This window comes from Phascolarctos cinereus, unplaced genomic scaffold, assembly GCF_003287225.1.
Source record: "Phascolarctos cinereus isolate Bilbo 61053 unplaced genomic scaffold, phaCin_HiC Scaffold_1;HRSCAF=81, whole genome shotgun sequence".
Lineage (NCBI taxonomy): Eukaryota > Metazoa > Chordata > Mammalia > Diprotodontia > Phascolarctidae > Phascolarctos > Phascolarctos cinereus.
In genome coordinates this window covers 253225131-253239818 of record NW_027555514.1, presented here as the reverse complement: position 1 = coordinate 253239818, position 14688 = coordinate 253225131, and the positions used below count along the sequence as shown (strand labels likewise).

The following is a 14688-nucleotide window of genomic DNA, read 5'->3' as shown; positions in this document are numbered from 1 at the left end:
TCCTACATTCCTGGTATAAATCCCACTTGGTCACATATATAATTTTTTGATATAGTATTTTATTTAGGATTTTTGTATGAATATTCATTAGTGAAATTGATCTGTAATTGTCTTTCTCTCTTTTTTTCTCTTCCTGGTTAGGTATTAGCATCATATCTTTTTCATAAAAGGAGTTTGACAGGACTCCTTCTTGGCTTATTATTTGAAGTAATTTATTTAATATTGGAATTAGTTAATCTTTAAATGTTTGGTAGAATTCACCTGATTCTGATACTTTTTTTTCCTTAGGAAAAGTATTTATTTAAGGCCTGTTCAATTTCTTTTTTCTAAAATAGGCTTATTTAGAAATTATATTTCCTCTTCTGTTAATCTAGGTAGTTTAAATTTTTGTTAAGTAGTCTTCCATTTCACCCAGATTGTTAAATTTTTTGGCATAAAATTGGGCAAGCTAATTCCTAATAACTGTTTTAATTTCATTTTCATTAATAGTACATTCACCTCTTTCAGTTTTGATATTAGTGATTTGTTTCTTTTATCTTTTAAAGAGTCATGTTAACCAATGATTTTTCTATTTTTATTGCTTTTTCATAAAACCAGCTCTTAGTTTTATTTATTAATTCAATGGTTTCTTAGATTCGATTTTAACCATCTCACCTTTATTTTTCAAGATTCCAATTTGGTGTTTAATTGGAGATTTTTAATTTGTTATTTTCCTAGCTTTTTAAGAATTGCATGCCCAATTTGTTGATCTATACTTTCTCTATTTTGTTGATGTAAGCATTTAATGATATAAATTTTCCTCTAATTACCAGTTTTGCTTTATCCCATAAGTTTTGGTATGGTATCTAATTATTATTGTTCTCCTTAATAAAACTATTGTTTCCATGATTTGTTCTTTAACTTACTCATTCTTTAAGATTACGTTATTAGTTTCCAATTAATTTTTAATATGTTTCCATGGTCCTTCATTAAATATAATTTTTATTGCATTATGATCCAAAATGCATTTAATATTTCTGCTTTTTTCTGCTTTGACTATAGGTTTTTATGACCTAATATATGGTTAAAAACCAAACAAACAAACAAACAAGAACAAAGCTTTGTTTTGATGACTGAATCTGTATATTTAGTCATTTGTTCTAAGTTTCTTTGTCAACACATTGCTGGTTAGGTTCATGTGGATGTCATCGGCGGAGGTTCTTTGATTCTTGTATCTTAGCTGTTCTATAGGGTCTGTACCAAGGTAAATTTGCTTTTGGCTAGATTTGATGAATCCATTGGGGTGTACCTATTGTCTGCTTTTATTATGTTTGGTGAAATGATGTCTTTTAGTTTTAAAAGTATTTCTGTAAGTTTTCAACTAATTTAGCATGATAACCTCCCTCTTCCAACTCTTCTTTCTCTTTTTTGGAAAAAAAGTGACAATATTTCTATATATACTTTGTGGTGATGGGGTCTATGTTTCACTACTATTGTACATGTTTATATTAGTATTCTTTACAACTCTGAAGTTGGGTTGTTTAAAATCTCTATTCTTTTTTTTTTTTCAATGAGGCAATTGAGGTTAAGTGACTTGCCCAGTCACACAGCTAGTTATTGTGTCTGAGGCCGGATTTGAACTCGGGTCCTCCTGACTCCAGGGCTGGTGCTCTATCCACTATGCCACCTAGCTTCCCCTAAAATCTCCATTTTTACTTTGCTATTTTGCATGTTTCATATTTCTGTGCTTAACTTCTTCTTTTGATTTCTAAATTTTGCTTGCACATAATCAAGCTCCTGATAATTACCTTTGTTTGTTGTTAATTCACATTGTTCAGTTTTCTTTTTTACTTTTGAAATTTTATTTTTTCTCTTTTTATCATTAACTAAGATGCGTTTATTTTTGTTATTAAAAAATCTCAGTTTTGTTAGTTCTATATTCTTTTGATTTTTAAATATCTAATTCTCAACATATTTTCTTATGTAGTTTTTAGAGTTAATCTATTAATTTTCAAGTCTTATTTCTGGGATACTGTCATGAGGTTAACCTCAAAAATTTGTACCTAAAACTGGAATAGTTACTACAGACTTGTGGCCATTTCGCTACATGAGGGGAGCTCTGGGCTTAGGAGGGAAGGGAATGTAAGTCAGAAGCTACAATAAAGGGCAGCTAAGTGGTGCAGTGGATACAGCACTGGCCCTGCAGTCAGGAGAACCTGAGTTCAAATCTGACCTCAGACCCTTGACACTTACTAGCTGTGTGACCCTGGGCAAGTCACTTAACCCTGATTGCCTCACCAAAAAAAAAGAAAAAAAGCAAAAGAGAAGGTTATAGTTTAGGGGGCAGCTTGGTGGCCCAGTGGATAGAGCACTGGCCCTGGAGTCAGGAGGAGCTGAGTTCAAAACCGGTCTCAGACCAGACACTTGATGCTTACTAGCTGTGTGACCCTGGGCAAGTCACTTTACCCCAATTGCCTTGCAAAAAAAAAAAAAGAAGCTACAATAATAGTCTATGATGTACTCTTCAATTACTTTGCCTGTAAAAATTACCTTGTACTGATTTGTTTAATTTCTCTTCTTCTTGGCATTGGCATCGCATTATTAGTTGCCTTTTTTGCTCATTTTAGGTGGTAAGACCTCAGTTACTTCCCACTTGCCTGGATTCTCAGGACTGCCTCCTTTTTAATTTTAAAGAGGAGAAAACTGAGACCCCAGAGAAATGACAATTCAAAGGTCACAGAGGAAAGCTTATTAAATGCCTATGGAAATTAAGGCTAAACTGAGGAGGGTTTGAATGGAGGCCAAATCCCACAGATTATCAGAACTGGAAGAGGCCTTAGAGACTACCTTGGTCAACCCCTTATTTTAGAGAGAGGAAAACAGACCCAGAGTCAGCGTGAGAGCAAGGAATAGAAGCATGTTCCCTTGAATCTCGGAGTCCACTGCTATTTCAGTTAGATTGTGAAAATCTGGCCTTTTGAGACATGAGCTAGGCTTAGACCCTTCTCAAGCACTGTCCCCTTGTCAAAATGAGGAAAGAAAAAAGAAAAATCAAGAGAAGAACCTTAGCCTTTTCCGGACACACTCCAGCCCCAAATCCATCCCCTGAGAGAACAGTCCAACAGTCTCTTCTGAGGGGAAAAGGGATTGTCTTCTCTAGTCTTCATTGGATGGTGGAGGTGGGAAGTGGGCTACTACCTTCACCTGTCCTCAACCCCTCCCCTCTTCTTGGAAGTCCAAGGCACCAGGGTTCAAATTCATTCCCTTTCCCTACGCAGTATGGAGACTGGATCCTGCTAGTTGGTCTCCATTCTCTCTTCCTGTTCCCCTTAGCTGTAAGCTCACCTTTCAGGGGGTTGTTCCACTCAATCTTCCCCCTCTACTCTCCCCATCTTCTCACCAAATTAAGTCTTGACTTCTTAGTGGATTACAAGTGTTATCTATGTGCTTTAAATTTTCTATCCAGGAATAAATTTTTTGCCTTGGGGCAAAACCCCTGTTGTCCCCTGACTTAGTTCTGAATTAGACAGCTGCCCCAGAGGCACAGAAAGCCAAAAATTCAGAATCTTTGTAAGTTCAAGGAATTTTATAGAACAACAATATACAGATTTAGCTTAGTGATTAAAGGCCGGGGAACTACGATAAGCTGAGCAAATTGTATGTGATATATTTAGATGTAATATCTAACTTTCTAACACTGAGTGCCTTCTCCTTATTTTCACCTTTTACTTCAAATTGTATTGTGTAAGGGTTTTATTTGCTCCTATAGGAGCATTTTATTGTAGCATAGAAGTCATCCTCGTTCTCAAAAGCTATGCCACTGAACCACCACTTCAGTGAGGCCCTATCAGGATGAAAGGATTAGTAAAGGCCTGACAATGGACATTCCTCCATGGCTCTGTGCAGCTGAGTTTGGAAAGGCTCACTGAGGGCTGATCAGGTACCAGGTGATGAACTTCTTAGACACGGCAGCAATGTGAGAAATCAGGTGTTAAGGCAAGGCTGCCATATGCCTTGGTGAAGTGGCCATCTTTCCAAACAAAATCATGGCTTTTTTATGAGAGGCAGTATGATATATAAGGGAAAGTGCTAGTGTAAGGAGGTCTAGGTTCAAATCCCAGGCAGTACACTTATTACCTGTGTGGCCATGGGCAAGTACTTAATGACTCTGAGTCTCAGTTGCTGTGTCTGTGAAGTGAGAAAGCATGATTTTATCTATTGTATCACAGTATCATGGTGAGGAAAGGCTAGGCCACAAAGGAATTTTAGAGGGGACTTGGTCCAACCCCTTCATTTTAGAATTGAAGAGAATAAGAAGCCCACAGAAGTTAGTGATTTTCCCAAAGTCACAGAGCTAGTGAATAATAAACCCCAGACATTTTCTTACATCCAACATTCTTTCAAATTCTACCTTCTATCATTTAGCACAATCCCTTCCTTTCACCCTCAGGCTTTGTAACCTTTATGGTGTTATGAAAAATAGAACTATTACTGCTGATGTTGTCATTATCACTATATACTGAAGCATTTTCCTAAAAGTCAGGATAAGTCACTGACATGGGGTTAGCCCCTTGAACCAATGCATGAAAATACAACAGCCACAAAAGACTTGGAGCTCCACCAGCTATGCCAGTCGAGATTAGGATGCACAAGAAGGAGGGAAAGCCAGAGGATCTGGGGACAAAGTCATCCAATATCTCTGAGTCTCAGTTTCCTCATCGGAAAAAATTAGCAGTTGAACTAAGTGAACCTTTAAGTTAGGATCTCTTCAAGATTTAAACATATAAATCTATGATTTTTCGCAAGCTGGCTCCAGCTTACCTATCTAGATTTGATTCATGTTACCTGCCCTCAGTAGATCCTTGAGATCAGTGAATGATTTTCACTACTTTACCTTTGTATCCCCAATATCTGCCATTGGGCCTTGAACACAGTAGGTTAACCTTTGGAAAACACAGACAAGGAGAAATACACAATGGAGGATTGATGTTCTGCTGACCAGAAGGGAATCCTTTGATTTGTTATGCTCTATGGACAGAAGATGGATCATGTATCTAGAAGGGACAGTGCTCTGTTTTTATCCTTGTGCTGCATCAAGGCAGCTAGGTGATGCAGTGGATAGAATGCCAGGTCTAGAGTCAGGAAGACTCCTCTTCCTGAGTCCAAATCTTCCCTCAGAATCTTACATACTGTGTGACCCTGGGCAAATCACTTAAACCTGTTTGCTCCAGTTTTCTCATCCATAAAAGGGCTGGAGAAGGAAATGGCACATCACTCTAGTATCTTTGCCAAGAAAACGCCCAGTTGGGTCACAAAAGATTCAGACACAACTGAAAATGACTAAAAGACAACTGGATATGCATAAGCACGGAAAGCCCAGCAGAATTCCTCTGTGCAGCTTTGGCTAGGCATTTGGGTGTACCTTCAGGTTGGGAAATAAGTTAAGAGGATTTGGAAAACTAGAGATTGGGTGATTGAATACTGAGGCAATGTGAATGGGGTGGGGCTGCTATTGGAGCTCCAGGGGCTGCATTCACTGCCATCTTCAGCAGCTACATGGGCCAGTCTAAAGAAGTTAGGAGAGGGTTTCTGATCTACGGTTCAGGAGAAGAGGTACCAGACGGTAAAGTGCCCAATTCACCTTCTTAGTATTTGAGAGGGCAAATGTTAAATCCAAAGTCTTTCTATTCCTTAAAGTTAATTTAAATTTTCTGTTATAATTAGCACTAAATCTGGTTTATTATAGATAAAAATGTGATTAATTACTTCTGATGTTATGAGTCATTTTTGTGTGAAGAAGGATGTACAAAAAGAGGACCACTGATGGCAAAGTGAAAGGGGGCAGAGAATAGACTCTTGTCTATATCCTTGGAATTCCATTCCATTCAAGGGAGTTCTACCCACTGTGCTAGATCCCCAGGGTACAAAGACAAAAATGAAAATAGCTTTTGTCTTTCAAGAGCTTATGTTACATTTAGGGAAAACAACAGTACACAGATTCGTATGTATGCGTCCTTTTCCCTAATTTTGTAGATGAATAAAATGAAGTTGAGAGAGGTTAGGTGATTTAGCCCTAGGTCACTGGGCTGACAAATAGCAGAGAATCTCAACAAGGATTGAGATTCAAACCATTTCTACTGTTCTTGGATAAACAAATGTCCTTTAACCATTGTTGTAGCTACACAATGCCAAATATTTGGATGAAAAGTGAAAAATTATGAGCTACTGATTATTTGGAAAGTGAACATCTGGAAAACTGACTGGATTTTTTCACTTTTTCCATTCAGACATACACCACTGTGTTTATATGCACTATGATTTTTTTAATACATTTTATTGGGACCCGTAATTTCACAAATATGGTTTACTCCCTTCACTGACGGTGATCAGCAATTACTCTGTAAATTATAGTTTTAAGAAGTTGACTGAGATATTGAGAAACTAAATGGCTTGTCTGGGGGTCTAATTTCAATAGACTTCAATCTGATTCAATAAGGATTTTTAAAGCTACTATCTTTTTGCTAGCCATTGTGCTAGATTCCCAAGATACAAAGACAAAAGTGAAAATAGTTTTTGCTTTTTAAGAACCTACATTCCACCAAGGGGAAAAAATGTACACACATTACTGCGTGAGTGTGTATTTAAATTTTATTTAGGACTGACCTAATAGTGTTCGTGTATGTATACACATGCATACATATACATATACACAAATGCATATACATATATATGTATATATATGTACATATATTAATCTGTGTACTCTTGTTTTGTATAGTACTGTGTACTATAGTATATGTAGCATATACTACATATACACTAATTTGTATACTCTTGTTTTCCATATATGTATATACGTATATCTATAGACATTACACATACACTATATATAGATATGCTAATATCTATATAGATATATATGCATATATACATAAACACACATATTCCATCTATCTATCTATCTATCTATCTATCTATCTATCTATCTATCTATCTATCTATCGAGAAGGTTAGGCAAATCACACAAGTCCCATATCAGAGGTTGAATTTGTACTCTTCTATTCCTGTCTCTAAGGGCAACCCTCTTAACCATTATGTCAAGCTGTCTTTTAGCAATCACAATAGACTATTAGCACATTAACAATATAAAAATGAATAAACATGTTAACAACATCAATGAATAATATCACTAAAGTTCAAACTAAACCATGTGATGCTTTGAAGGTTAGGAATAATGAACTTAAAAATTAAAAAACTCAAATTCTATAGAACAACAGCATAAATAAAATGTACATTAATATATAAAATTTTAGAAGTTTTGCCCAGATGTGTAGGATAAAAGGGAAAATGGAATTTGTAAAAGTGAAACTCTCACCCTGCAATGTTATAAGGATTAAATATATAATGTTTATAAAATACTTAGCAGTAATAACCATAGTATAATTCTTACTAAAATAAGCAAAACATGTTTTCTCCCCAAATTAAAACATAGTATATCTGTATGACAAGTTTACAAATATCAAAGAATCAACATGGCCTAAACGCAATCAAATAACCATCAACAATTCAGAGGGAAACATTTCAAAATATATAGTTTGTTGACAATAGTGTACTGTCATCAGAGACTGTTACTATTTTTTTTAGAAATCTTTTCTTTAGGAATTAGCTTAATATATAATAGCTAGTAAATTAATATCAAAAGACTAAAAGACATTGCTTTGATACATGAGGCCTACTTTTCATAATTAGCTAAAAATAAACATTTTAGAAATGAATGATCAAAGGACTGAATCTGACCCACGGGGAAAAATCCATTGGATCACAGGTTGCAATTAAAATAAGAGCTCATGCTGTTAATCTTTTCAATAATTTAATTTTTCTCATGTCAAAAGAAGATATTTAAGGGGAAATATGCATTAAGTACATGTTTTAGGCAATTCTGGCTGATGGCGTTCTACCCCCTAACTGTAAAAGAATTCACTTTGACATTAGGTTCCATCAATTCATTTGCGATCTCTAAATGTACATGGAATGAAACCACAACTTACATGAAGATTCTGCTGAGTGTCTGGATGCCTGATTATTTTTTTCTCTGTTCTGAGCCAAAGCACTCCCACTGTTCATGGAAACAAGGTCTACATCCATGTCTTCTCTCCTTACAAGTCTTGCCTGGAAGCAATGGGAGAGAATGTACACAATCGTGAAACAAAATATGGCATTTTCTGAATGCAGCTCACATTACCCCAAATAAACAAACAGGCTCTGTCAAACAACCGTCTTCCAAAAGATACCACAATCCTTTATTGCTGCCCAGGCAGAACAAATGCACTATGTCAAAGCATTTTTTGCAAATAAGAGCCGATTTCAAAATTGTGGTTTGCTATTTGAGTCTGTACAACAAAAGAAAACATTTTAGTACTGTAATTTTGAAGAAAATCAATCTTCCAGACAGCTGATGAAACCTTAAACAGCTTAAGATCATCTATTTACCAGTATACAATTTAATTCTTAATTGAATGTCAGAAATGTCAGAACCAGTTATTTTCTGCAATATTTAAGTTTCATCCACTACAAGTATCAGTCCACTAATAAATGTAAAATTTTTATTCTCTAACCATTTATTACAAAATCATGTTGAAAAAGAGATTGTTAAGTCTATAATTAATATACAAGTAATGTAAAGGTCCTATATTCTAGAAGTGATGACAATACATACAAAATGTTCTTGAGGGTTAAATACGACAAATTAAAGCCAAATTATTATATTTAAATTCATCAACATTGTGGCCTAAACCCATATTGAAGGATTTTTTTTTCTGTTTATCAAAATAACATTTTAATTCAACATCTAATTGTACATTTAGCACGTATGCAGATTTAGATGAATTTAAAAATTCATTCATTCACTCATTTTTTCAATGACTTCTGTATGGAATGAACATTTTAAAGCTATTTGCTTTATGAGAAGGCATCTTCCTCAATTTCTAGTAAGAATTTTTAAAATACAGAAAAAACAACACCAAAAATATACACTATACACAATGATAATTGCCCATAAAGTTATCGAAAATAACACTACTATAATATATCTAAGAAAGACTTTCATACTAAATCAGATCTTTCTGGTTTTCCTTTTCATTTCTCAATAGAGGAAAAAATAACGGTAGGATTTTACAGCAGTAAGTATCTTATAGATTCTATAATTCATCCTTCCCATTTTTAAAAAGAGGCTAAATGACTTTCTCAAGATCACATATAGTAGAACTAGGACTAGAAGCAAAGTCACCTGATTTATAATTCAGTTAATGATAATAATAAATATTTATTAAGCACCTACTCAGTGCCAGGCACTGTGCTAAGTGCTGGTGATACAAAAAGAGGCAAAAGATGGTCTCTGCCCTCAAGAAGCTCACAATCTAATGGGGAGACAACAAGCAAAAAAGTATATACAAAGCAAGCTACATAATAAATATCAGAGGAGGGGAGACATTAAAATGAAGAGAGGTTGGGAAAAGCACCTTGTAGAAGATGATATTTTAGTTAGGACTTAAAGTCAGGGAAACTGTTAGGAGGGACAACATTCCAGGAATGGGGGACAGTCAGAGAGAATGTCCAGAGTGAAGAGATAGAGTGTCTTGTTTGTGAAACACCCAGAAGGCCAGTGTCACTGGATCAAAAAGTATATGGCGGGGGAGTAAGGTTAAGAAGACTAGAAAGGTTGTGTATGGGGGGTGAATGGTTTGGTTATAATGGAGCTTTGAATGAGAGTTTTGTATTTTATCCTAGATGCAATAGGGAGCCACTGGAGTTTATTGAGTGAGGGAGGAAGGGGTGACATGGTTGTACCTGAGCCTTAGGAAAATCACTTTGGTGGCTGAAGAGAGGAAGGATTGGAGTAGGGTGAGACTTGAAGCAGGCACATGCGCCAGCATCTATTGCAATAGTGCAGGTCGGAGGCAATAAGGGCCTGCACCAGAGTGATGGCAGTATCAGAGAAGAGAAGTATTTGAGAGATGTTGCATAGTTGAAATCGACCAGTTGGCCAAGATTGGATATAGAGGATAAGAGATAGGGAGGAGTTGAGGGTTGACAACCGGGCTGTAAGCCTGAGGAACCAGAAGGATGGTGTTGCCCTTGACACTAACAGAGGAGTTAAGAGGAGGAGATTTTAGGGGGCAGTTTCAGCGGAAGGAGGAGGTTAGAAGCCTCTACTTTCTCCACTATGCTATGCTGCTTCCCATGAAATTTCATATTAGTAATCATTTTAGACCTTGAAAAATCATTGTGTTCCTAATACAGAGATGTGTCATTCCATGAACTACAATACTCAGGGCAAAGAGAGAGCCTCAATTAATGTTCAAACTTCACCAGACTCTATCTCCCAAAAGACAGTAAATGAGCTCACAGTACATTGATGTCACCAGTGTGAACTCTAATTGGGTAGAATTGCTTCCAAAAGATCCTTCTTTTCCTTCTTTCTTTTTTAAAGGATACAATGTTTTGATAGTGATGCACTTGCATTGTGAACATTGCTACCAAGGTAAGAAATTCAAGCTGCAACTGTTCTGAACCTCTTCTCAAGTCTTCCATACCATCCTCTCTGTTCAGCAGGGAAGCTCGTGGTTCACTGAGGTCATTTGATATGAGCTCCCTCCTTGCTACTACTTTCCATCTCAAAACAACACATCATCTCCCCCTCCCTCTCCTCCTTTCCACTGGTCTTTGATAATGATGTGGTCCTTCTGCTCTCCAAAGCCAGTCTCTCTACCAGGACCGCTCAGCATGGCATGCTTGCAACAAAGTGATGTGTTCTATGAGCAAAGCAAAATTGCAGTAGCCCTAAAGAAATGTGAGACACACAAATTTAGAGACATCTCAGCTCCAAATATTTGTACCCAACCTGTGGTAGAGCCTTGTGAGCTCATATTGGTCTGATCAGCCACAGTCAGACACACCGTATCTTAATCCCAACAAATGATGTCATTTTGGTCCTCTTTGAGAACAAAGGACACCAAGCAAGCCACCAATCAAGGCCAGCTGCTCTACATGTGCCAGTAAGTCTGTCCCCTTTCATGTCCTCAGGCCTCTTCTTAGTCCTTATCAGTCTTGAGTTCAGAGCAGCTTTTGTCACCATTGACTGTCTCTTCTTCCTTGATAATCTCTGACATTATTCTCTGAACAGTCCTCAGTCTTTGCTGGGTCACCATTCATGTCATATTCTCTAATAGTAGGGATAAACAAAGATGCAGCCCACTGGCCACATAATAGCTAGTGTTGGCCCAAATCAGATTAAAGTATAATTAGGAGATATATGACCCAATAAGCAAAAGTACAGCAGAACATAGATAATGTTAATGTGTGGGTTTCTAAGTCAATATGTGGGCCACGGGGATCTTTATGTATGGTTCAGTGGCCCCTGTTTCCATTTGAGTTTGACATTACTGCTCTACATTATCTTGATCCCCATTGGTTCAATTATACCTCAATGCACATGGCTCCCATGTAGTTCTAATCTTTCTTGTCACCTCCTGTACTCGTCATCATCAATTACTTAGTAGCATGTCAAATTGGACATCCCACAGCCATCTCCCACTCAAATGTCCCAAATGTCTCAAATGTTGTATTCCTACTGAAATCCTTCCAAAATCTTTGATTCCTCTGGAGGGGCCTGCTCTTCCACTGGCTCAGGTTCACGACCTCCTCACTCTCTTTTATTGCACATAGTTAATAGTTCACCAGGCTTTGTCACTTCTACCTCTACAACATCTTCTTCATCTTGCCCACTCATACACTCATACAACCACTGCTGTAGCTATGGGCTTCATCACCTTTAGCCTAAACTATCACAATGCCCTTCTAATTGTTTTCCCTGCTTTCAGCTTCTCTCCTCTCCAACCCATCCTCCATACAGCTGCCAGAGTGAGACTCTTAAGACACAGATCTGATCATATTACTCCTTTCCCCAATAATCTCCTATGGCTCCCCATTATCTTTAGGATCAGATACAAATGCCTTTGCTTGACATTTTAAGCCTTCAAGGATTTTTATGTAGCATTATTTTTCAGTACTCTACAACTCAGATGAACTAGCTTCCTTGCTGTTCCCCACACATACCTTTAGAAGTCTGTCATAGCTTTGCACACAGCAGTCCATGACTAAAAAGCATTTATTCTTTTGCCACCATCTCTTGGAATCTTTAGTTTCCTTCAAAGCTTGGCTTAGGGTACCACTTCTCACATGAGGCAGAATTCTACTGATCCCCTCAGGTACTAGAGTCCCTAACTGAAATAACTTTACATTTATTTTGTACATAATTATAAATGTACATGCTGCCTGCCTTCAATAGAATGTAAGTTCCTTGAGTGAAAGGGTTGTTCCACCTTTGTTTTTGTATCCCCAGTGCCTTAAAAAGCATGTTGATTACTTGACACCTAAGTAGAACCTATTATCTTACAAGGGAACCCTCCTGGCACCTCAGTTGACACTCACTATGTATTCACTATGTACTTGTTCTCCAGTCCTATGACTTAACATCACCAAGAAGGCAGTCCTCAAAATAAGAAAACCACTAAGAGTATCTGGTTAAGGTCAAAGAAATATTTGTAAACATGTGGCTTCTGAAAAAATCATTAGCATCTGAGTCACCAATAGGCAAAAGAATGGCTCTTTCCATTAAAACACACATAAACACACATGGCAGTCTCTAAGTAGTTCTGAATAGGACAAGAATTTCAAATCAAAAGTCAGTTTTCAAAGTGGTGCCATCCAGCATTTTACGTGCAAACCGAGAATGTTGGGAAGTGGGTAAGCTTGTTTGTTGTTTGCCTAGCACTGTAATCAGCGCTGCCAAGTGTGCATTCAGATTTATTTTTGAAAGCATGGTTTCTAAATTAAAAATGACTCAAGCTAAATTCCTCCCACGCTCAACAGATGGACACAACACAGATAAGGAGGAAAAACCACAATCTCCTGTTGTAAAGCCCAAAATTAATACTTTTAAGAGCTGATAATAATTCAACCCCTTACAAGTTTACAACATAATGAATTTCACATTTACGTTGGGTAAATCTGCCCACCTCTTCCCACACCCCAGTTCAAGGTAACATCACAGTGTTGTAATATAACAAATAATCCTTTATTAAATGGTAAATCTGCTCTAATCAATTTTCCAGGAAAAACTATCTTCTGTGTATTCATGGGGAATACTGTATTTATTCATGTTTTCCTCTATTTCATCGGAAAATGAAAGGCTTGAATTAAGAGAATCACTCCAGCATCAGGGTCCTGTTGCACAAACACAATGGGCCAATTTATTTAACTCATCAATCACAAGCATTTATTAAGGACCCACTGTGTGCCAGGCACTATGCTAGGTGCTGAGAATGAAAGTACAAAGAATGGCAGGATCCCTACCCACAATGAGCTTACATTCCAAGGAAGGAGATAACCAGTACATAGAAAATATGCATGTGGCATACATATAAAGTTAATAAGTATAAATATATATAAAGATCTCTTCACTCTGACATTCTCATTAAAGCACAGACACATTCCTGTTTATTATACAGAAACCATCAGCAACATCTACTAATTTCTAGATTTCCTAACATTTTTCTCTTCCTAACAAGAACTATTTTTTAAGTACTGTCTACATGCAAGGCAGTGGCATAATCACTGAGATGGAAGTAAACATAAACAGAATGCCTGCCCTAACTGGGGTTACTTACAATCTAACAGGGAAGGTAAAACAGGCCAACATCTAATCATAAGACAAAATAGGATGATAAATGCATTAGGAATACAAACTGCAAGGAGAGAGCTCAAAAGAGCAAATGGGTAAATCAAGGAAGCTCCACGGTGCAGGGGTTGGCAACTGATTTGGCTTGTGCAGTCTGAAGTCTGAAGTTTGAAGTATGAAAAGGAGGAAAAAATGAAGGCTTTTCAGAGGTAGAAAAAGAGTCAGGTCAAAAGCACAGCAAAGCGGGCTGGATGAGTAGCCTAGTTCAAGAGAGCTTTCTGTGAGAGAAAGGAAACAATGTGAGATAAAACTACAAAGGCCAGTTGGAGTCTGACTTCCAGAAAGACTTGGACTTGAAGGAGGCAGAAATAAGAGGGGCGAGGGGGGGCCTCGGGGGGCAGCCGAGTGCCTTTTAGTAGCAAAGTAATCAGTGCAAAGCAAAGTGTTATCTAATTTAACCCTTTGTTCACCTGGCCTAGTACTCTAGCACAAAGTGAATTTATGCTTCTAGAAGACTTGTTGACAGCAGCTGTTTTTTTTTTTTCAAAATTAGCAAGGAAAGTAAGGCCAGGTTATATGGAAAAAAAATAAAACTTTTAAAAAATTTTCTACATAAAATGTGTGAAATGAAATAAATACACAAGATGGGTAAGTGCATGAGTCACTGTGGTACATCTTGTTCCTTTTGGCTGGAAATCTCAAAGTTTTCCTTTATTTAACTAAAAACTAAATGCTCTAAATCGACATAATCCCTTAAAGTTTGTTTGTCTGTCACCCACATGTTAACTGGTATACAGATTTTCTTCAGGGTTTTTCAGTGATCTTGGTGACGACATGTATAAAGTGAGCTATCATGAAATACAGACTTTTTGCCCTAAGTATTTCTTTTAGCTAAAACTGAGATGATATAAGTCCCAACTTGTAATCCTCATAGCATTCACATAGAGTAGCTGAGTTCTGTAGACCTTCAA

At 37.0% G+C, this 14688-nt stretch overlaps 1 protein-coding gene across 4 annotated transcripts in view; it reads right to left on the bottom strand.

Annotated features, from left to right (window-relative positions):
• The window catches only part of LRRIQ1 (leucine rich repeats and IQ motif containing 1), a 257374-nt gene that overhangs the window by 22065 nt on the left and 220621 nt on the right, over positions 1–14688 (bottom strand). For all 4 annotated transcript variants that reach the window (XM_078146517.1, XM_078146512.1, XM_078146518.1 and 1 more), the window contains exon 27: positions 8028–8148. In XM_078146517.1, coding sequence (XP_078002643.1) covers positions 8028–8148 — 121 coding nt within the window. The remainder of the gene's footprint in view (positions 1–8027; positions 8149–14688) is intronic.